At 43.7% G+C, this 22,744-nt stretch overlaps 1 protein-coding gene across 2 annotated transcripts in view; it reads left to right on the top strand.

The window, feature by feature from the left end:
* Positions 1–4,297: 4,297 nt before the first annotated feature.
* Positions 4,298–22,744, top strand: part of GABRD (gamma-aminobutyric acid type A receptor subunit delta) — a 37,011-nt gene continuing 18,564 nt past the window's right edge. Inside the window, exons 1-2 of one of the 2 annotated variants that reach the window (XM_051988785.1) lie at positions 4,298–4,660; positions 5,054–5,211. In XM_051988785.1, coding sequence (XP_051844745.1) covers positions 5,144–5,211 — 68 coding nt within the window. In that variant the 5' untranslated portion in view covers positions 4,298–4,660; positions 5,054–5,143. Of the gene's footprint in view, positions 4,661–4,933; positions 5,212–22,744 lie in introns of those variants that run through there. The other variant, XM_051988784.1, reaches the window with a different exon arrangement.

Genomic DNA, 22,744 nt, shown 5'->3' with positions numbered 1-22,744 from the left:
ACTTGTCCAGGGTCTCACAGCTAATAAGTGTCTGAGGCTGAATTTTAACTTACAATTTCCTGACTCCAGGCTCAGCACTCTACTCACTTCCCCGACTACCTGCCTCATGACAAAACAAAGGATTGGCCCTGGTCTGAAATGATGGGATATTCTGTCTTAACTGTTTAGCATCAGGGAAAATTCGGGTTAAATAAAACCTATGACTGATAGGATAGTAACTAGAGCTGTGCTTTTATTGAAATAGAGAACTCCCAGATGAAGAAACTCCTAATCAATGCATGGTGATATTTTTTTCTGCAATTTGTTAGAGAGCTCTTTTGAGCACTATGAAGGTAAGTGACTTGCTCAGCGTGTATCAGAGGTATTATATATGTGTTATAGGAAGGTCTTGATTCCAGGCTTTCCTGACTCTGGAATCAAGGGATCCCACTACTAATTACTACTACCAATTCCTCATTGTTACAAGAATGCCTTCAATTAAGAACTTTTCAGATATTTGAATTTTAGAAGGTCACAGATCATCCAATTCCCACCTTCTTAAACTAGAGTTTGTGACCTTATTTGGGGAGCTCATAACTAAATGTGGAGGTCATGAAATTATGATTTATTATCAGTGAATGTTTAATTTGTGTACCTATTTTATATATTTATATATCCAGGATCACCTAAAAACAACAAGGAAGGTGAGTGGAAAACATTTATGAAGTCCTGGTTAACCCAATCCTCTTGTTTTGGATGAAGAACTTGACGCTCATGGTTTGGCTCACCAAAGTCATACGGCGAGCTTGTGTCAGAGCTCAAATCGGAATGCCAGGACTCATGATGTCCAATTCATGCCCTTCCCAGGCCAGCACTCCTAAGATCCTCAAGGGAAATAAACCAAAACTTTATGGGTACAACCATCCTAAAGATATGATAACTTGAGAACCAGAACCTCCTTCATCACTTTGCCAGAACTAGGTTTAAGATCCAGGCTGCTTGACTTTCAGGGTGAGACACTTCCTGAGAGGTCCCCAAACTTTTAGAGAAAGACTTGGCTCAGAAAGTAGAGGCGAGGGTGACAGGCAGGGGAGCTCTTCCTTATTTCATTGTCAGGAAAGTGTCCAGGTCAGCTTTATCTTCCTGCCTCTTTGGGTTCCATTCCTGACTCTTACTTTCTCTACCACTTTGCCTACGGCATCCCTGGGCCATTGGTAGTCATCTTGACCTATGTCTTGACCATGGACTCTGATGACCTGGGAGGAGAGAGGAAGACCCATGACATTGCATAGCCTTCCCTCACTTCAATCTAATTCAATTGCAAGTCAAGATTCACCCTCTTGGTGCCATTGGTTCTCTTTGAGAGTGAAAAATGAATAACAAGAGCAAAACAACAACCCATAGCATCTTTCTCATTCAGGAAATTAACCCTGTCCCTGTGGTCCCTTCTTCTGATTGGTCAGTTTCTCCCAGAACCTCCATTTTAAGAGGCAGTGCCCAAATCAGCCATGTCCTCATTCCTCTCCAGATACCACTGAAGGTATTCTCCCTGGCCCCATGTGGGTATCTTCCTCCCCATCACAAGGCTTCCATTTACTTCATCTTGATGTGACTTGTAGAGAGCAGGGAAGTGGATCGCTGAATCCTAATTGGAAGAGATCTCAGTCGCCATGATGTATCTGAACCACATCCGATCTCTGACTGGGGACCTCCAATGAAAGAGAAGTCACTTCCCATTACATTCTCCTTCCAGACTTAGGCAATTTTCCCTGAAAGGTAACTTAAATCTGCCTCTTTGAAACTAACACTTATGGCTCCTGGGTCATTAAAGGCGGCTTTGGGCCTGAATTTATTTTAGATAGAAGTTCATTGAATGTCCCAGAAGGAAGATCTCCATTCAGTAAGCATTTAGAATGTATCTCTTCTGTGCCCATTATGCCAGATGCTAGGGGTGCAAAAACAAAAGGGAAGCAGTTCTTGACTCAAGGAGCTTAAGGGGAAACAACAGAGTGCATACACACAGACACATACATGCAAAACATGTATATGTATTTATATATTATGTACATGTGTGTATGGGTGTTTTACATAGATATATAAAACTGTATGAATGTACATATACACAGATATAAATATTACCTGGGCACCTCGGTAGCACAGTGGGTGGATCACTGGTCTATGAGTCAGGAAAATCTGAATTCATATCCAACCTCAGGAACTTCTTAACTCTGTGACTTTAAGCAAGTCACTTAAGCCCTCTTTGCTACCAGAGAAAGAAATGGCAAAACACTCCAGTATCTCTGCCAAGAAAAATCCCATGGACTTCTGTTTGAAGATTTGGCCATAACTGAACAACAACCAATGTATTATACAGGTGTGTTTGTATATGTACACACACATAGACAACATAAACACAAAGTATTTTGCAATCGAAGCAAGGGAATCTGGGAGAATCGGGAAAGGCTCTATGTAGAAAAATGGCGGCGAGCTGAGTTGATGGAAAATAGGACTCCCAAGAGGTGATGTCAGAAGGTAGGGAAATTTGGGCAGGAGGGAAAGCCAGTGCAAAGACAGAAAATGAAGTGCTGGGAAAAAGGCCTCTCTGGCAGGACTGTGATACAGTGTGTGAAGGGGAGTAATCTGTAACGAAGCTGGTAGGTTGGAGGCAGGTTTGGAAGTTCTTTAAATGACAGAAGAATTTATATTTAATAAAGAAGATTTTCACAATCACCCAGAGGTGACAGGAAGGCACTGAAACTGACTGATTGGTGGAAGTGGGGAAGATAGGATGGGGTCAGATTTTTGCTTTGGCTGCTCTGTGGAGGATGGATTAGAGCTCAATTAGGAAACCACTGACAGTTCAGGTAAGAGAAAATGATAGCCTGAAACATTGTGGTGGGTTTGTGAGCGGAGAAAAGGGGATGAATGTGACAGAAGGTGATGAGATGCACAGGGCAGGATTTGGGAGATGTTTTGATATGGTGAGTCAAGTCAAAGATGAGACAAGATTTTAAATTTGGATGATTAAAGGATGCTTGACAGTAATAGGAAAGTTGGGGAAAGGGAAGGGTTTGGGAAGTGTCTTGGGACATGCATTGATGTTGAGATATCTTCAGCCCATTCAATTTAAAATACCCAAAAGGAAGATGGAGGTGTTGGACTGGAGCCCAGAAGAGACTAGGGGTGGGAGTTAGTTATATGCATAGAGATGATAATTAACCTGCCAAATTAATTTAATCTGTGTAGAAAAGATAATTGATTGGCTAAATTAATTGACCCCAATCTTATGTTTTCATTTGTGTTTTTTTTTTTTAAACAACCTCTCAGGAAATGAAAATCTCCTTTCCATTGTATAGATGAACCCAGAAAGTTCTCCTTGGGTTGCTGAAGACCCTGGCAGAGGAATTTAGGGAAAAGATTTGTTGAGCAATGGAAAGTATTGGATTAGAGCCTTGGAATCTTGGCTCTTTCACTTTCTACCAGAGAAATCTTGGACAAATCACTTAACCTCTCTGGGTCTCAGTTTCCTCATGTGTAAAAAGAACAGGTTCTACCAGATGACCTCTAAAGTTCTTGCCAGCTTTGGAAGGTTTATTAAAAGGTCTACCAATCTTTTGGAGAGAATGGTTCATGTGGAGGCTGTCATTTTCATGGGGATTAAAAAGAGCTGAAATACAGGGACTTGATTTTCTGGGCTTCATTGTGGATGGAGTTTGAGTCAGTAGCTGTTTTAATCAAAACTCATTTTTTAAGAGCACCAGCCCTGAAATCAAGAGGATCTGAGTTCAAAAGTGACCTCAGACACTTAACCCCAATTGCGACAGTCAAACACACACACACACACACACACACACACACACACACACAGAAACAAACAAAACACCTCATTTAAAAAACTCTTTACCTCTGATTGATTATATAAGGATTTGCATATTGGTGATGCAGGACCGCTAAGAATGTCGTTTCTTGGTTTCCAAGAAACCATCACAACCCGAGGGTGTGAAGATACAGTATGAAGGCTAGAGAAGCTTTTCTTCCCTTTCTGGCCCTTCTTTTGCAGCGAAATCTGTGGGAAAGCACCAAAATCCGCTTTGTAAAAGAGAAGGATCTTCGAGAGTACTAATGCTCAGCTCTGGCTAAATCAAATAATCGAGGATTGCAGGTGGAGCTGGAGAGCTCTGGGGCTCTTCCCGGGAGCACCACCGTCGGAAACGCTCTGATCCTCGAAGTTTAAACCGGGAGAGGCTCTATGCTGTTGTCTGGGCACCCGGCTGCCCAGCTCCCAAGCTGCTAGAGGCTAACCTAGCTACCTCGAGCCAGGGCTCCAGGAAGGCTCCGCAGCTTTCCTGCTTCTCTGGAGCCCTCCTCCAGTCGCTAGCCCAGAAAGCAAAGGGGTTCCACTTGCTGGGGATACTCCACCTCTCACGGATTCTCCCACAAATAGATACACCGTCCTTTCCTTCTAAAGTCCAAGTAGAAGGGAAAGCTTCCTCAGTTCCCCAAACGTGCACGCAAGCGTCTCAGCGTCCAGGTGAGCTCAGCCCCGTCCAAGCCCTAACTCCCCGAAGCTACACTGGAGGCGTCTTCCCCACGTGCCAGCTCCGGCTCAGAGGCGGGGCAGTGCCAGCCAGGGAAGGACGCGGAAAGGGGAAGGAGAGAAAGGAGTTGGATCGGAAACCAGGTGAGCCCTAACCGGCTAGGGGAGGCAGCCCAGGGGCCATTTAGGAGGCTGAAGGGGGCCTGGAATTGGGGCTCTTGTCCTCGGGGGGATGGAGGCGTTGAGGAGCTGAGCCTTTCAGACTTCTGTTGTGTTGGCTTGGACTAGAATCCCGGCCCGCCTGGTAAAACGAGTCTCCGGACCGCTGGAGCTGGGGGCGAAGGGCTGAGAAGAGGGGCGGGGGCGGGGCGGGGCAGGGAGGGGCGGGGAATGGGCAGGGCTGGTTGCGCCCTTGCCCTTGGAGCCAAGGAGACAGGCAAGTGGGGCAGCGCGGGGCGGGGATGGGGGCGGGCCCGCGAGCCCCAGCTCCCCTCCCTTCTTTCCCTCCCTCCTTACCACTGCTTTCCGCCTCCGGAGAGCTCACTTTCCTAGCAGCCATGGGCTCGGCTCACCTGCCGCCCCCGAGCCTCCCGCCCCTGCTCACAGCCGCCTAACTCCGGGAGCGAGATGGAGGCGCTCGCCTGGCTCCTGCCTCCGCTCGTCCTGCTGTGCGCCCAGCAGCACAGATGCACCAGGTAAGCGCGCCAGGCGCGGACTCCCTTTCGTCCCTCTCCGGCTCCGGGGACGGGGTGGGGGAGCCCGGCTCATCCGCCCAAGTACCCGGGATTTCCGAAACCCAGAGTGAAGATGGGAGCCGGGGAACGGACAGGGTGCTGGTCAGAGGCTCTTCCACTCCAGTCGAGTCCCACTTTATTCCTTCGCCTTGGGGTTAAGTGGCAAGGTGCTTCCAAAGGACCCGACCCTAGCCCCCCAGTGCAGCTCGGGAGACGGCCCAGGGGTCTCGGAAGGATCCGAGTCACCTCGGAGCAGAGTCCTTTCCTACTTTTCCCACCCCTTCCCATCCCCGACGGCAATTCGGAAGTGCTTAGCAGGCCAGGTCCGGGGCTCCGTCCCGACTGGTCATCTGGGTGCAGTGACCTAGAGCTCGAGGCCGGGGGTGCACTCAATAGAAGGCAGCAGCTCCGTCTAGGGCTGCAGAAGTCCAGTAGACTAAGGGGAAAAAAAAAAAAGGCTACCTCCATCTTCCCTTAAGGGTGCTGTCCACGACTCTCGGTTCTGAACCAGGGTGCTCTGAGGCAGCCTGGGCGACAGCTGGGAAGAGATGTAGGGGGGCGGCCTTGTTTCTCTATAACAAGCGCATACTTCCAAAGGCCCACGTCTCCTCCCTAGCTTCTGGGTTGGCCCAACCGCGGGGGGGCTGGGGCTGGGAAATTTCAAGCGTTTTTGTCCCTTAGAAACTTAAGAGCTCCTTGACCCCAGCCCCATCTCTCGGCCTTTGAAAACAAATTAACAGGACTCCCTGTCCCCCAAGAACAGAACTCAAATAAACGAGCTTCCTTAAGGCAAAAAGGATCTAGATTAGAGGCAAGGAAGAATCTCCTGTAAGGTTGTGATAGAAGCGATGGGGAGAACACGTGGAATCCCCCTTTCCAGGATTCTTTAAAAAAAAAGGGGGAACCTCTGAACTGCTCGAGGGAAGAGGAAATCACAGATGAGTGACTTCTTAGGGCCCCCTGGAAGTGGAAATCATGGATGAATGGCTTCTTAGGGTCCCCTGGAAGTGGAAATCATGGATGAGTGGCTTCTTAGGGGCCCCTGAAAGTGAAAATCATGGATGAGTGGCTTCTTAGGGGCCCCTGGAAGTGGAAATCATGGATGAGTGGCTTCTTAGGGGTCCCTGGAAGGGGGAATTTGGATCAACTTTTTTTTAGAGGCTTTCTCTCAGCAGGGTTGGAGAGATGACTGTAAGTGCTAGACTGTAAGTGGAAACCCTTGGTCAAGCTTTAGGACTGATTTGTGGGAGACTCAGAGGTAGAGGGGACAGCAAACACCATCCAAGTAGCAGTTTCCTGTCTTTCCTTAGTCTTAGTTTCCTGTCTTAGAAATTCCAATTATTTGGAATTTCCATGATGGGTCATTTGGGCACCTTGCTTTCCAAGCAGATCTTTTCTGGAAGAATGGGGTAACCTGGTCTGCGATCCTGGGCTATACCACCTGTGATACCCCACTCCACATACAAACCACTGGATGAAATGACTCTGAGGTTGTGTCTTTTAAGGTTCAAACTCAAGGAACATTTATTAAACACCTACTATTATGGGAATGAGATTGGTGAGAGGGTATTAGAGAAGGACAGTGATACAGGTTTGGGGGAAGGAAGAAACAGGTGAGAAATGCCAGATCAAAATGGGTCATTCTGCATTTTGGCTGTTTTGATGATCAAGTCCTTTCTCTTCAAAGTGGATCTGATAGGCTGACATTTTATATAGTTTAAAAAAAAATTCAAAGTGACTAAAAAGGATGATTCTCTGCCTGTGTGTGGTCACAGCCAGTGTGAGAGAGACAGACTGAAGAGAGGGGAGCACAAAGCTACAGAGGCACAGAGGGCAAGCAAAGAGAGATAGACACAGACAGATGGAAAGACAGCATGGGGCAGTAAAAAGAGCATAGGATTGGGGGGTTAGGGGTCCTGCACATCTATCTGTGTGACTTTAGGGAAATCACTTCTCTCTAGACCTCACTTTCTCCTCTAGAAACTGAGGAGGCAGACAACATAAATTCTAAGATCCCTCTTAAAACTGAACATCTAAAATAAAAGTAATTGATGTTCCTGTTAACTGCTGAAACCTATTGCGTAGAGCAGGAAAGAGGTTCTGAACTCCGGAGAGGCAGTAACACAGTAACACATGGTGCACAGAGCACTGAATGTGGTGGCAGGAAGACCCGTTTTTAAAACTGCAACATCAGATACTTATTAGTTGTATAAATCCCACCTCATTCCATTTACCTTGTCTCTTAATATCCTGGAGTCTCAGTTTCCTCATCTGTAAAATGGGAATATGACACCATAAGGTTGACATCTAATGACACAGAGTTGTTATGAGGATGAAATGAAATGATGTTTGTAAAGCACTTTATAACTCTTTTAACAGTTATAAAGAGTTTTATAAAAGCACAAACTACTACAATTATTATTATTATTATTATTCTACTACAGACCTTGATCCTGTTGAATAGAATATTTCCATGAAGTGCCTTCCTCCCCATGCATCCAGAATCTTTCCTCCAAAGATTTTGCTGCACTTTGACCTACATCAATTAACCTTTCTCTTCTGCTTCCTTCCTTCTATTCCTGTCACCTCGATTTAACTGAAAGGAGCAGAGAATAGGGGCTTAGCCATAATTGTATGTGCCGAGAGCCCAGGAAACTGTTTCCAGGATGTCTGAAAAGGAAAAGTGAAAGGCTCCACCCTAGTCATGTAGGAGAAGCTTCTAGCATTCCTTACCCCTACTCCTATTAATAGGAGTCATGCTGGTCTCATCCCTGAGCTGGGAGGTGGGGGAGAGCTCCTGACTGCACAACTCTATGCTGAATTAGCCTTCATTTCCTGATTAAAAACCAGGTTCTTCCTACTTTTGAAAATCCATACTTTGAAAGCAATTCTAGTCATTGTATACAAATTAGCTCCCAGGGTTCAATCTTCTTCTCTGAGTTTTAGAATTCATGTCAATTCAACTGAATTTAATTTTCTATGTGCTGAGCATGTGCTGACCTCTCTACATGGTTTAGTACTTCATGGGATTATTGAGTAGGTCATATTGAAGGTGAGAGTTGTCCACTAGTCAGTCAGAGATATTTATTCATTCAACAAGAGACGAAGAAAACAAGCATTTATTAAATACCTATTGTGTACCAGGCACAGTGCTAAGTGCTCGACAAATATCACTTCATTTGATCCTCACAACATTTCTCACAATTACCTAGGGTCACAGCTAGTTAGTTTCTGAGGTTGAATCTTAACTCAGATCTAGGCCAGTACGTTATTCGCTGAACTGTTAAGCTGCCTCTAGGTGTTAATAAACACAAGTTAATAGAAGAGCATTTATTGAGCACCTACTGTATGCCTGGTACTGTGGTAGGCACTGGATAGTTAGAAAGAAAATGCAGCAGTCTCTGTTTTTAAGGAGTTTACATTCTGGTGGGGTGAAGGAGTATAGAAGAATAGTATATATGCAGAAAAGTACACACACACACACACACACAATATTATTGTTGCTCGGTTGTGTCTGACTCTTTGCGACTCTATTTGGAGTTTTCTTGGCAAAGATATTTTACAGTGGTTTGCCATTTCCTTCTCCAGTTCATTTGACAGTTGAGGAAGATAAAGCAAAAATGGGTTAACAGGATCACACAGCTAGTAAGTATCTCAAGCCAGATTTAAATTGAGGAAGATACATTTTCTCATTTTCAGATCTGTCACTCTATCCACTTTGTCATCTAGATGCCCTCCTCCCCATATACACTATTACATAGTAAATTCAAGGTAATTGGAGATAGTCCCTTAACAATTCAGGGTACTGCACACAGTAGTACCTGCCCTTGAAAACAACCTCCCCCGTTATTTGCCTTGGTTAAAGATTTCTTTGTTATTTTCATTTCCACTCTGCCCCCCTCAGTCTCAACCCAGTGGAGATATTCCTACTAAGTGAGATTACTCCCACTGGTTTTACCTGGCCCAAATCCACAGACCTGTATTCATTCAACAAGCATTTGTTTGTTGTCAGCCTATCAGATCCACTCTGAAGAGAAAGGACTTGACCATCAAAACAACCAGAATGCAGAATGACCCATTTTGATCTGGCATTTCTCACCTGTTTCCCCCTTCCCCCAGTCCTGTACCACTATGCTTCTCTAATACCCCTTCACTCCATTCAACAAGCCCCGATGAGACTCGGTGTGGTATGGTGGATAGAGAGAGGGCTTTAGAGGCAAGAAGATGCAGGGTCAAGTTTTATCTTTGAAACATACCAACGATGAGGTCATGGGCCAGTTGTTCATCTCTCAGGGCCCTGAACAACTTTCTAAGACTGTGAGTTACAAAGAAGTTGTTGATCTGCTTTAAGGGAAGGAATTTTTATAAGCTGATGCAGTCAAAGATTTAAGCAAAAAGAAAATGTACAAGATACTGGGCAAAGTAAATGATGAAAGACCAGTTGTCCTTGAAGGTTTACAGCCCACTGGGGAAACCACAGGTCCATGGATAAATCTAGCAGGGCTCCCACATCACATGTCATCCCTATTTAAACCATCTAGCATTAATGTGGCAGCTATCTGATACGTGGCAATGAATACGGAGAAGAGACAAAGAGATAGAGAAGAGGAGGGGAATCCAGGTATGTTCTCTTTGATGATTCCTAAAGGGAGAAAACTCTCTGAAGTCCGGTCTTCCTTCAACTCATCAATAAAAATAGGGGAAATGGACAGGTTAAAATGATAAAATCCCTGCTTTTTAATTTCTCTTATTTGTTACCTTGGGCTGGCTAAGGAATTTTATGACAGTGGGATGTTTCCGCATCAGTAACTTCCTGGGCAAGAAATCTTCAATTGGCTCCTCTCTTGTTTCATTCTCAGTCCTGTTGGGTCTTTCTGCCTTTTCAGATTACATGGTTCCTCCAATTTCTACTGTCAGGGCCAATATCAGACACGAGGCACTAATCAATTACTAATATATTTTATAAAATCCTAGAATGAACAGTGGCAAAATTGACATAGAAAAAAGGGAACATGTGGGGTGTGTGTGTGTGTGTATGTGTTTGTGTGTATACAACCAGCTACTGCAGAAATGGGGGCTTTCCTATGTTTATTCCTTTTGGTCAAAGAGAAGCACAAACTCCACAGCAATGGGGCTGTCATGGCTGCTTTCTCCCTGGTTCCGAGCTTTGGGAGGAACTATTTCTTTCTAATGACAACAAAGGTCATCTCAACCTAGTTCTCTAGGCTCAGCACTCAGTACCCATCTCAACTGCTTCATTAGCCTCTTCATTAAGAGTCTTTGAAAAGGGATGAGCAGAGAAGCAGAAATCAGGTGCCAAGTGCTTGGCTCGGCAAAAGTCCTCGTGGCCGCAAGATGGAGGCAATCTATCCTATCACTGTTAGCTCATGACTTTCTGCTTCTATGGAGAATTTGTTGGGAACCATCCTGGGTGATAATTCATGGCTTGTGGGCCAGTGAGCTCAAGGAGAGCAACTTCCTCTCTGTGGTTTTTGGATGCTGGGACTGATTCTGACACGGGATGACATGGAGAAGTCTAGGAACAGTAGCCTCTCGCATGTGTCCCCATTGGAAAACGATGACAATGAGAAACGTTATCGCTAACCAGCGATAATGAACCTGCAGATGAAAATAGCAGCCTATGATTAATCTGCAAGGCTTCTAAACTCCATTGTTCCCAAAGGAAGATGTGATAAAGAAACGGAGTGTGCATATGTTTATGTATATGTATGTGCATGTGTGCCTGGTTGCATTCCCATTTCTAGGGTGGTTTGTTTGGATAGTGGCAATATCTTCCTAACGGGTCTTCCTGTTAGCCTATTTCTCCATTCTGCAATCTGTGGACCACACAGCTGCTCACCAATCATATCAATCAATAACTTTTTCTTACTTAACATTAGGCTTGCTATGGGCTAGGAGTCACTTAGGTGATGAAGGGAATAGAGTATCCTATCTGGAGTCAGAAAAACTCATCTTCCTGAGTTCAAATCTGGCTTCGGACCCTTGGCAAGTCACTTAACACTGTTTGCCTCAGTTTCTCATTTGTCAAAAGAACCAGAAGAAGGAAATGGCAAAGTATTCCAGTATTTCAGCCAAGAAAAGCCCAAACGAGGTCACAAAGAGTTGGACGCAGCTAAAGGGACACAACAGTGACAATAAATTGGCCAGGAACTGGGGGTGCAAAGACAAAATAGAACAGTCCCTGTCCTGAAGGAGCTTCCATTCTGTTGGGAGAAACAACAAGTATATACACACAAATATATGGAAATATATTCCTAGATCGTCTTCTTAAGACACAAGTTTGGACATCTTGTCCAGCTCGTCAGTGACCCTCCATTGTCTACGAGATCAAATACCAATTCTTCAGGCCTCCATAATCTGGAGGCTTTGCTTTACAGGATTCATCGTTTTACAGACTATCCATGCTCACCAATCTCTTCAGCCCCTTGCACAGAAAGCTTGTTGCCCAGTTCTCTTTAGCTCCCATCTTCCCAGGACAAGCATTCTGCTCGTTCCTTGTTAGCCTAATTTCTTCTTGTCCAAAATTGGTCTTCTTCCTCCTGGTAATTGGAACTCTAGGACTGCTGACTTTTTAATTTGAAAAAATTTCTGTATTCTTGTCAGTGTTTCTTTCAGCCTAAATGTGGAATATGAAGAATCAGGAAGGGACTTCAGAGATATTTTTCCCCCAGAGTAATAAATGTTAGTGGTGGGATTTGACCTCAAATATTCTACTTCGAATTCAGGTCACAGATTGTCCTCACAGACTGAGAGCTGGAAGGGACTTTGAAGGCCATCTAGTCCAAAGCTCTCATTGCACAAATAAGGAAACTGGGGCCCAGGGAGCAAAGTGACTCAGGGGCTTAGTAAAGCCCCTGAAACATTGAATTGAAGTAATTAGGCAAGAGAGATGCATCCTATTGTTTAAGGAATAGAAGGAAAACGCAATGTGTCCATTCATATACCAGGAAAATCCCTGAAAGCTCCAAAGAATTTGTTTTTTCCTTTTTCACTGAGGCAATTGGGGTTGAGTGACTTGCCCAGGGTCACACAGCTAGGATGTCTTAAGTGTCAGAGATCACATTTGAACTCAGGTCCTCCTCACTCCTGACTTCAAGGTTGTGCTCTATCCACTGCGCCATCTAGTTGCCCTTCCCCTCCCCCCCCCCATCATGTGCCAGGCACTGGTAGGACAAAAATAAATGTGAAATTTTAATGCTGATTTCCTTACTATTCCTTGCACAGAAAAGTCCGTCTCCCAATTCTGGCTGGTTTTTTCCTACCTATCCTCCGTGGCTGGAATATCCTTCTCAGGTTTCCTTCAAGGCTCAGTTCCAAGTTCCATCTTCTGCAAGAAGCCTTTCCTAAATATGTTCAACAGAATTGCACATATTTAACCTATTTCAGATTGCTTTCTGTCTTGGGAAGAGGGAAGGTAAGGGAGGAAGGGAGTAAAATTTGGAACACAAAGTCTTATAAAAATGAATGCTGAAAATATATATTTGAAAAAATAAAATACTATTGAAAATTTTTAAAAAGAAGTCTTTCCTAACACTCCACCCCATGCTACTGGCTTCCCTCTATTGATTATCTCCAATTGATTCTTTCAATCTCTCAATATATACTTATTTGTATGTGGTCTCCCAGATGGTGGGCTCCTTAAGGAGAGGGACTATTTTTTTCCCCTTTCTTTGTTTCCCTAAATCTTAGCACAGTACCTGGCACATAATAGGTATTTAGTAAATTCTGGGTGACTTGACTTTCTCTCCAAGTGGTCTTGGCACTCTAGGCAGGGGTGAGGCTGATGTGAATACACGGAAGTAAGAAATGACCGAGTCCAGTTTGAGTCCTTTAGGGCAGGGGCTGATACCTTTTTGGTTTTGCATCCTAAGCACCTAACACGGCAACTGGCATATTGTAGAGATGCAATGAATGCTGGTTAGATTGGATGGACTTTTTGAAGGGAACAGTATGAAATAAGGGTAGGCTTGTGGCCGACTAATAATAATCATAATAATTGATTTTAGGTCAATAGCAAGATGGAGAAATAGGATGAATAGGTCAGAAGGATGGATGGATGGATAGAAAGGATTGATGGAGAGATAGCAAGAATGGATAGAATAGGATTGATGGAGAGATAGATAAGATGGATAAAGACAGGATGTATAGATAGGATGGATGGGTGAATTGATAGATACATGTGGATATGTAGGATGGATAGACAAAGTGAATGGATGGATGGAAAAATTGGATGGATGGATGGATGCTATGATTAGAGGGATAAGGCATATATATGTTTGTGTATATATAGGATAGGATATATATATATATAATATATATATATATATATATATATATATATATATATGTAGAAGGAGTGTGTGTGTGTGTGTGTGTGTGTGTGTGTGGAAGAGAGACAGAGACAAAGAGAAAGAGAGAGAGAATGATTTTTAATGTAGATTGATAGGTGCTTTGTAGAGTTTTAGAGAGTTATCTAGAGGACTGAGGTAAATGACTTGCCCAAGATCACATGAACAGCATGTGTCCTGTCTCTTCTCTGACTCTCCTTCTTTTCTTTCTCCCTGTCTCTGTCTCTATCTCTTTCTTCTTGTCTTTCTTTCTCTCTCTCTCTCTCTCTCTCTTTCATATTCTGTTCTGTTTCTCTCTGTGTGTGTCTTTCTGTCTCTTTGTCTCTGTCTATCTTCTCCCTCCCTCCCTCCCTCTCTTTTCATACAGTTCTTTATATCTGTTTTCTTACTTGAACCTCACGACAATCCTGAAAGGTTAAGGAATTTGCCCAGGATCCAAGGATTATAGAGTGAGAGCTAGAAGATTCCTCAAGTCCAACTTTCATTTTAACTATAAGAGATCTGAGGTTCAGAGAATGCAAATATTGCCCAAGGCCACACCTCTAGTAAGTATCTGAAATAGGATTTGAACTCAGATCTTCCTAACTCCAAGTCCAGCACTTGATCCACCATCCCCCTTGGCTGCTTATATTTTATCTTAGAAGCTCTAAGGAGCCACTGAAGGTTTCTGAGCAGGGAAATGAGCTGGTTGGACCTGTGCCCTAGGAAGAGGATTTATAGGCTGTTCTATGTATGGAACATCTATTGGACAAGGAGAAGACTGGCTATCATAATAGCCTCAAGGAGAGGGAATGAGGGACTGAATTCAGGTTGGCTCTGTTCTATAGTGTCCACGAAAGATATCAATTCAAGCTACAGCAAGAAAACCCAGCAAAACCTATTGAACTTCTAGATCTGACCTTTCCCAGGGCAGTGGTGAGACAACTAGGGAACTAGGGTCCATAGTGAATCTTGGACTCTGGAGATAGCTAGAACTGAGTTCAAATCCTGCTTCACATAGTTGGTTGTTTTCTCATCCATAAAATGGGAATTATGATGGCTCCTCCCTCATATGTTATCATAAGAATAAAACATTGAGAGGGAAAACCCTATATGTTAAGTACTTTGTGAACCTCAAAGTACTTAGTTTTTCCTCATCTTCCTACTTAGTGATTAGAAATCTGATCAAATTCAGATTTTCCCCTTTACCTTCTTCCTTTTTTTAGCATTGCCTGGAATGGGAGAAGCTCCTTCCTTCGACTGCCTCAGACAAATTACTAGAGATATTTCAGGGTAAAAATACATTTTTGTTAAATGAAAAAGTTGAGTTTGTGGAAAGTGAAATAATCCAAAAGGAAAAGGAAAAGAAATCCTACCAACATTACAAATCAATAGGCATTTATTAAGCTTCCTCTATATGCTAGAAAGTTGGAACAAAAATATAATCCCTACCCTCAAGGAATTTACATTGTGTGGAGGGAGATACAAAACATGGAAAAATAAATTAATACAACATATATATACAGAGAGAGAGAGAGAGAGAGACAGAGAGACAGAGAGAGAGAGAGAAAGAGAGAGAGAGAGAGAGAGAGAAGGGGGGAGAGAGAGAGAGAGAGAGACACAGAGAGAGAGACAGAGAGAGAGAGGTAATTGGGGTTAAGAGACTTGCCCAGGGTTACACAGCTAGGAAGTGTTAAGTGTCTGAGACCAGATTTGAACTCAGGGCTGGTGGAAAGATAAGTTAATACAACATATATTTTAAAAATTAGATTGCAGCGATTGAAGAGGGGAGAGGGGACAAGGAGCAGAACTGACAATCGGGGGTACCAGGGAAGACCTCTTGAGGGACATTTGTGCTTTAGCTTTAAGCCCTGTAGGAAACCAGGAATTCCAAGAGGCAGAGGAGAATGAGATGGACATTCTGGGATTGGGGCAGGGCCTGAACAAAGACACAGCGAGATACTGAGGAGAGTTGTTTGGAGGGAATAACAAAAAAGATGGTTTGCCTGGAATACCTGAGGGTATTGATACAGGGTGTCCAAAAAAAAAATTAGTGTCATTTAGAGCTAATAGCTTAAAATAAACCAAATTGGGGCAGGTGTAGGATAAAATTCAAATCTGGTCTCAGACATTTAACACTTCCTAGCTGTGTAATCCTGGGCAAGTCACTTAAGCCCAATTGCCTCAGCCAAAAAAATAAATAAATAAATAAATAAAAATTAAAGATAAGCCAAATGATTATTTCAATTCTTATTTAAACTAACAGCTCAAATAGCACTAAGACTTTGGAGATGACCTGTATATATTTACCTTGGAAAAGGGTATCTGATCATAAAGGGTTTGAAATGCCAAAAAGGTATTTTAGTTTTATTTTAGAGCAACTGGAGAATCCCTGAAGAGCCCCTGAAACTTCCTGAGTAGCGGAAGGGTACAGCTAGACCTGTGATTTAGGGATGCTATTTTGGTAGCCGATATCAATGGCTTAGCAATTAGAAAGTTATTGCAATATTCCAGGTGAGAGGCAGCGAGAGACTGCATCTGGATTTGTCGCGGTAGGAATAGGATGCTGAAGAGTCCTGATGGAAAGGTTGCCGAGGAACTGGAATCAGTAAAACTTGGGAGGGCATGTGGATGAGTGAGAGTGAAGAGCCCAAGATGACTTCCTACACTGGAAATTGGTGTGACTGACAGAATGGTGCTTCCCTTGACAGGAATAGGGAAGCTGGGAAAGAAATGACGAGTTTTATTTTGGACAAGTTGAGTTTGAGACACCTAAGAGAGAGCCAGGTAGAGACATCCGGAAGGGAGCTGGAAATGTGCAACTGATGCTTAAGTAAAAGATGAGAGGTTTGGGAGTCATCAACAGAGAAGTAATAATTAAATCTATGGGAGCTGATGAGATCACCAAGAGGAAGAGAAGCGAGACAGACGGAGAAGGTGGGAACTAGAACATAGCCTTTGGTATACCCTAGAAAGGGAATGGGAACTGGATGCTGCTGCTACAAAGGAGACTGAAAAGGATTAGTCCTATGGGGTGGGAGAGGGCTCAGCTGAGATGCTACAAAATGCATTTACGATACATTTGCTTGGTCTGGTTGTATGATTTCTCCCACTGACATTTACCAGCATGTGTGCAGGAGGAGAGAAGGAAGATAGTGGGCGTAATCCAGGACCGGGGGTTGGCAAAGAGCAGTGTTTTGCCCTACTGGACACTCCCCCCCTTTTCCTGAGCCTTTTAAACCTATATTCTCACTCTCTTTCTTCCCTGTCTCCTCTCCTCATCACTACTTCAACCTAACTAACATGATAGCTTAATTCTGTCTTCTGATTTCTTTTTAGAGAGGTAGCAGAGTGTAATGGGTGGTGGCTCAGTGGGTAGGGCACCAAGCCTGAAATCAGAAGAACCTTTTTTTAATATAGAAAAATATTTATGTGTAAAAATTTCTAATCAATCAGAAGTTGATTGATAATCATTCTTTTTATTATTAAATATTCTTTCATTTATAAATATAATTTAAAATAATTTTAAAAATTTAAATCTTTAAAATTATTAAATATTTTTATAAAAGAATAAATAATTCTTTTTGTCTTTTCAAAATTTCCCTCAGCTAAATCTGTCTCTAATCAAAAGATCCCATTTCCAAGTTTGCTTCTGTATAAGAAAATAGGAGCAATATGTGATAGTTTGCCATGATTAAAGTAGAGGTTAAAAAAAATAATCCTTAAATGTCTGCATGTGCTTAAAATGGGATATGGACAAACGTCAGCTCGGATGGCTTCTTGTCAAAGTTCAATGTACTCATGACCTTCAGAAGCACCTTTAAACATGTATTCTCATCCTGTTTCACCCCTGTCCCCACTCCTCATCACTACTTCCAGCCTGCCAGTCAATAGGATAGCTTAATTCCATTTTCTGATTTTTTTTTTTTTAGAGAGGTGGTATAGCATAATGGATGGCAGCTAGATGGCTCAGTGGATAGAGCACCAAGACTGAAATCAGGAAGACCCAAGTTCAAATACTAGCTGTGGAAACTGTAGACAGGTCACTTCATTTCTTTTAGGCTCAGTTTACTGATCTATAAAATGGAATAATAATAACATCCTCAAAGGGTTGTTGTCAGGGTTACCAGAGAGAATGCATGTAAAGTGCTGTTATGTACATGTCAGATTATTATTTTTCTCACTTACCTTAAATCCAGGTCTTATTCTCAGTGATCTACTCTAAATTTCCAAGGGGTTCCCCGGAACAGTTCTACCCCACAGTCTAGTCCCACAACCAGATCAAAAGAAGAAACAACTTCCCCCCAAAATCATATTCCTCTACTTTTCACCATCACCCTTTGCTTTCCTCAGGAAGCTCTTTTTACTTCCTCTCCTTTATCCTCAGAAGACCTGAGCCGAAGCAGCCACCTTGATGCATATGACATGATATATATAAGCTGCTTGAGACAGCTTCGTGCTGTGGATAGAAGGGTTAGGAAGAGCAGAGTTCAAATCTTGCCTCAGCTACTTCTTACCTTTGTGACCCTTAGCATATTGCTTAGCTTTTTAAAGTCTCAGTTTCCCTGTCTATAAAATGGGGATGATAATAAGAGCACCTTTCTCATGATGGTCGTGAAGATCAAATAGGTATTTTGCAGACTTTAGAGGTTATAGAAATAGCCACTTTTATTATAATTTAGTCCCTGTGGATAATGGTAAAAAAAAGAAAAGAAAAAAAATAACTGAAAGAAATGTTCAAAGATAAAAGAGAATTTTTACCTATAAGTTAAAACTAAGCCCTAAGCCATCCATCTGTGTCCAGAGTTGCTCAAAGTACAGTATGGAAGAGTTTTTAAAAAGGGAAAAAAGAGTTCTCCTCCAACTCTTTGATCTCCAGAGCTGTGTCATTCCTAGTGTTTATTTTCTGCCCTGTGCTCATGGGGTTTGGTTTCCCATCCCATTAGGCTTCACCTGAGCCGGCCCCTGTGTGTACTTGGGGAAAGTGACCTAGGGAGAAAGGGAGCATGAACCCACTTAGCCAAGAGAAAGGGGGCAGGAGAGCTGGGACTCTGAGCTCACCCCTTGCTTCTAAATCGATCTGCTTGTCTCTGCGGCTTCCTCTTCATCTCCTCTAATTAGGATACAGGCTTTTTGCACACTGCCTTGTCTGCTTGATCTACCCCCTCTCCCCTCCTGCAGCTGTGCACAGCTGGAATGGAGGGTTCAGGGACCTTCTACTATTTTCCATAAAAAGTGACATCTGTGGGCGGAACACAAGCATTTCCCTCAAGCAGCATTTGTGGGTTAGCAAATGCTGGAAAGTCTGCCCTTTTCGAAATTATTTTAAACCATTTCATTTCTGTGTCTTTGAAACTCCTGGCCTTGACTTGACAACTCTGAGGGCATCTGGGAAAAAATCATCCTGGGCCCCCACAGAGGGGTAGAGGTGGGCCCGGTGGGTATTAACTATGGAGTAAGGACGTGGAGAAAGGACAGCTCCTTTCAGTGAGGAAGCCCATTCCCTGCTTCCTCATTCAACTTCATAAATAACTGTGGGTTCAGTTGGAAAAATATGTCAGGGCCAGATCATGGATGACCTTGGATATTTCTCTAAGAAACTGGTATTTTGTCGTCAGTGGGAGCCATTGAAGATTTTTGAAGTGAGAAAGTGACATAATTGAATAGATGTTTTTAGGAAGAGTAATCTGGCAGGATGGCTTGGAGGCCATCATTATTCCATTTCCTATCTCTTCTCCCTTCCATTCCCACTAACTCCTTTCATTTTACAGATGATTCTGAGCCTCAGTTTCCCTACCTGTAAAAATAGAGATAAACGCATATTGTGAGGATCTACTGTGAAAATCAGACAAGATAATGATTATATGGGGATTAAGATGGTGCTTGGCACTTTCATTTTACAGATGAAGAAACTGAGGTCTAGAGGGACTAAATTACTTTGCCTTGGCCACACAAGTAGTAGGTATCAAAGGAGGGATTTGAGTCCCGATCCTTGGGTACTTTGTGTCCCCCTCACCCTGTACTCCGCCACAAAAAAGATGAGAGAATCTAAAATCTAATCTCACCATCAATGAGTAGTTGCTGCTTCCTGTTTTGCTCATAGGGAGAAAGAGCATGAGACAGAGAGCTGGATTCTAATCTTTAATGCGTTACTACTGACGATTGTGACCCTGACTTTAGGCTCTCAGGTGTGTCTCTGATTGTAAGTAATCAATTATCAATCTGGTTTATGTCTCTTGTGAGTGTGACCAGTGAGGATGGGGAGCAGCGTGACAGGGAGAAAGCTGATGGAACTTGAGGTCATGGGATCTGAGTTCTAATCCCCTCTCCGCCACTTAACTGTGTGATCAGAACATAGATCTCAGTTTCCTCATTTGTAAAATGAAGGGGTTGTTCCCGTGACCTTGGACCCCGGAACCCTGGGTCTATTAACTCATGAAATTTCTGACTCTGCAGAGCCCAGGACAAACCTTTGGATCCGTGGTGACCCACCATAGTGTAGACACACAGCAGTGCTAAGGCTGAGGCAGCTAGCCAGCCTCATTTCCTTCCTTTGTTCGGTCATTTTCAGTCACGTCCAACTCTTTATGTCCCATTTGGGGTTTTTTTGGTTGAGACACTGGCGTGGTTTTTTCTGTCCTTCAGCTCATTTTACAGTTGAGGAAACTGAGACAAACAGGGTGAAATGACTTGTGCAGATCCTGCACAAGTCATTTCACCCTGTTTGTCTCAGTTTCCTCAACTGTCTGAGACTGGATTTGAACTCAGATCTTCTTGACTCCAGACCCAACACTTTCTCTACTGTGACCTTTAGCTTCCTTCACACCTCATGGTGTGAGCCCCTTCTGTGGTTGCCTTTCACCTTCAGAGACCCCTCTGTGGTACTTCCTTCCAGGAAAGTCAGGCACCGAGGAGTGGCAGGAAGGAATTGTCTAGCCGCGCAATGAATGGGCACCCAGGGAGCTCTGCGCCGCGGCTCTGCTCCTCTCAGGGCAGAAGACCAAATGCCGGAGCCCTAGCCCAGTGCCAGGCTGAAAACCCCGTGAAGAAGACCCTTCACTGAAGGCAGCTCAGTGCCCAGGAAAAGGCAGGGGTGAAAGGTAAAGGGATAAAAATGCTACACCCACTGCATTGTGGGATGTGGCAGGAGCATCCTGCATTGAGCGCCCATGTGTAACCCCCTCCTGCAGCCCCTGCCAGACGAGGGGAGCATTTGGACCAAAAGTCATCTCCCAACTCCTCTCCCTGCGCTCCACCACGGTGGGGATACTGAGATCCGGATCTCTAGGCCCTTAATCTAGATCAACGATCATAGGATCTGGCTGCTTCCTGACTTCCAGAGGTCTGTATTCTTTCTGAAGCTCGGCATTTTGAATGGACATCATAGTATAAAGTGGGCAAGATACTGCACGAGGAGCTGGAACAACACTGGACTTGAATCTTGCTGCAGAAACACTTACAAAATGGCAAATTCCGAGCCTCAGTTTCCCTACCTGTAAAAATAGAGATAATAGCATATTGTGAAGCTCAGACAAGATAATAATTATAAGGAGAGTAACATAGTGCTTGGCACTTAGTAAGGGCTATCTAAAAGTTAGCTAAAAAAACAAAAAAGAAAACAAACCCTGCAGGAATTGGACTAGAGAGCCCCTGAGCCGTCCTTAGTTGATGGAGGAGATCGGAGCTGGTGATTCTGGAAACCCTTCCCTGCTTTGCTCTGTCGAGTCCTTGAATCTATGAAAAGAGCTGGGATTTTTTTTTTTCCTCCTTGTACCTTCCAGCTGAGGAGCCCGTGCTCCATTTGGGGACTATTTGGGGGAAAGGCAGCTGTAAAGATGCTGTCTCAGTCCCTCTGGCTTATTTGCCAATTTCCCAGCGCTTTCCCGGCGGGGTGGGGGTGGGGGAGACGCCTGGGTATGTTTAGCTTGGGGAAGAAAAGACTCAGGGGGCATGTGATGGCACCGCTGCCCCTGCGAGGTTTTGAAGGGCTGTCACATGGAAAAGGGCTTAGATTTGGTCGGCTCAGCCCCGGGGGGAAGAACGGGAACAATGAATGGAAGCTTCAGAGAGACAAATTTAGGCTTGTGTTCTGGAAAGAGTTCCTGAATTAGAGCTTTGCCAGTGTGGAATGGACTTGCCACCCCCACTCCCCTCCCCCCTACTCCCACTTCTCCCCACCCCACCCCCTCACTCCTCCCCCACCCCCAAAGGTTTTTAAGACAAGGCAAGCATAGAAGGTCAAGAAGGAGATAAGAGTGAATTTTCTTGTTGGTGGGGGGAGTGAGTTGGACTGCCTGACTGCTGACAGTTCAACTCTGAGATTTTGTGATTCTTTAAATGTTTGGAGAATGAATAATTGGAGGGGGGGCTAGATGGTGCAGTGGATATAGCACCAGCTCTGGACTCCAGAAGCTCTGAGTTCAAATGTGACCTTAGCCACTTAACACTTCCTAGCTGTGTGCTCCAGGGCAAGTCACTTAACCCAAATTGCCTCCAAAAAACAAACAAAAAGGGGCAGCTAGATGGTGCAGTGGTTAGAGCACCAGCCCTGAAGTGAGGAAGACCTGAGTTCAAATGTGGTCTCAGACACTTAACACTTCCTAGCTGTGTGACACTGGATAAGTCACTGAACCCCAATTGTTTCAGTGAAATAGAGAGAGAGAGAGAGAGAGAGAGAGAGAGAGAGAGAGAGAGAGAGAGAGAGAGAGAGAGAGAGAGAGAGAGAGAGAGAGAGAGAGAAACCAAAAATAAAACAAAAAAGAATGAATATCGGGAAAGGTAGAGAACTGGAAGCCACTATGGATTTTTGTATAAATGAATAGTTCCATAGAAGTGTTGTTTATTTGTTTCAGAAATGTTAATTTTTCTTATTTCCATTAGGGTAGGAGATCTGTTATTTTTTCACCACTTGATTTTTATGGAAGTGTTTTGTATAACTTCACAAGTGATTTCTTAATGGTGAGTGGAGATAAGAGAGAAAACTTAGAACTCAAAAATTTTAAAAACAAATGTTTTTTGTTTTGAATGTAACTTGGGAAAATGCAATGTTCTTGGTGGGTTTTCTTGGCAGCCTTCCTTTCAGTTCAGTAACCACCATGAGAATAGGTCCAAAGCCTTTATTATCTCCTTCACAGTCTGGTCTCCTT

The sequence above is a fragment of the Antechinus flavipes genome, chromosome 3 (assembly GCF_016432865.1).
Source record: "Antechinus flavipes isolate AdamAnt ecotype Samford, QLD, Australia chromosome 3, AdamAnt_v2, whole genome shotgun sequence".
In the NCBI taxonomy this organism is placed as follows: Eukaryota; Metazoa; Chordata; class Mammalia; order Dasyuromorphia; family Dasyuridae; genus Antechinus; species Antechinus flavipes.
This window is presented reverse-complemented; position numbering and strand designations above follow the sequence as displayed.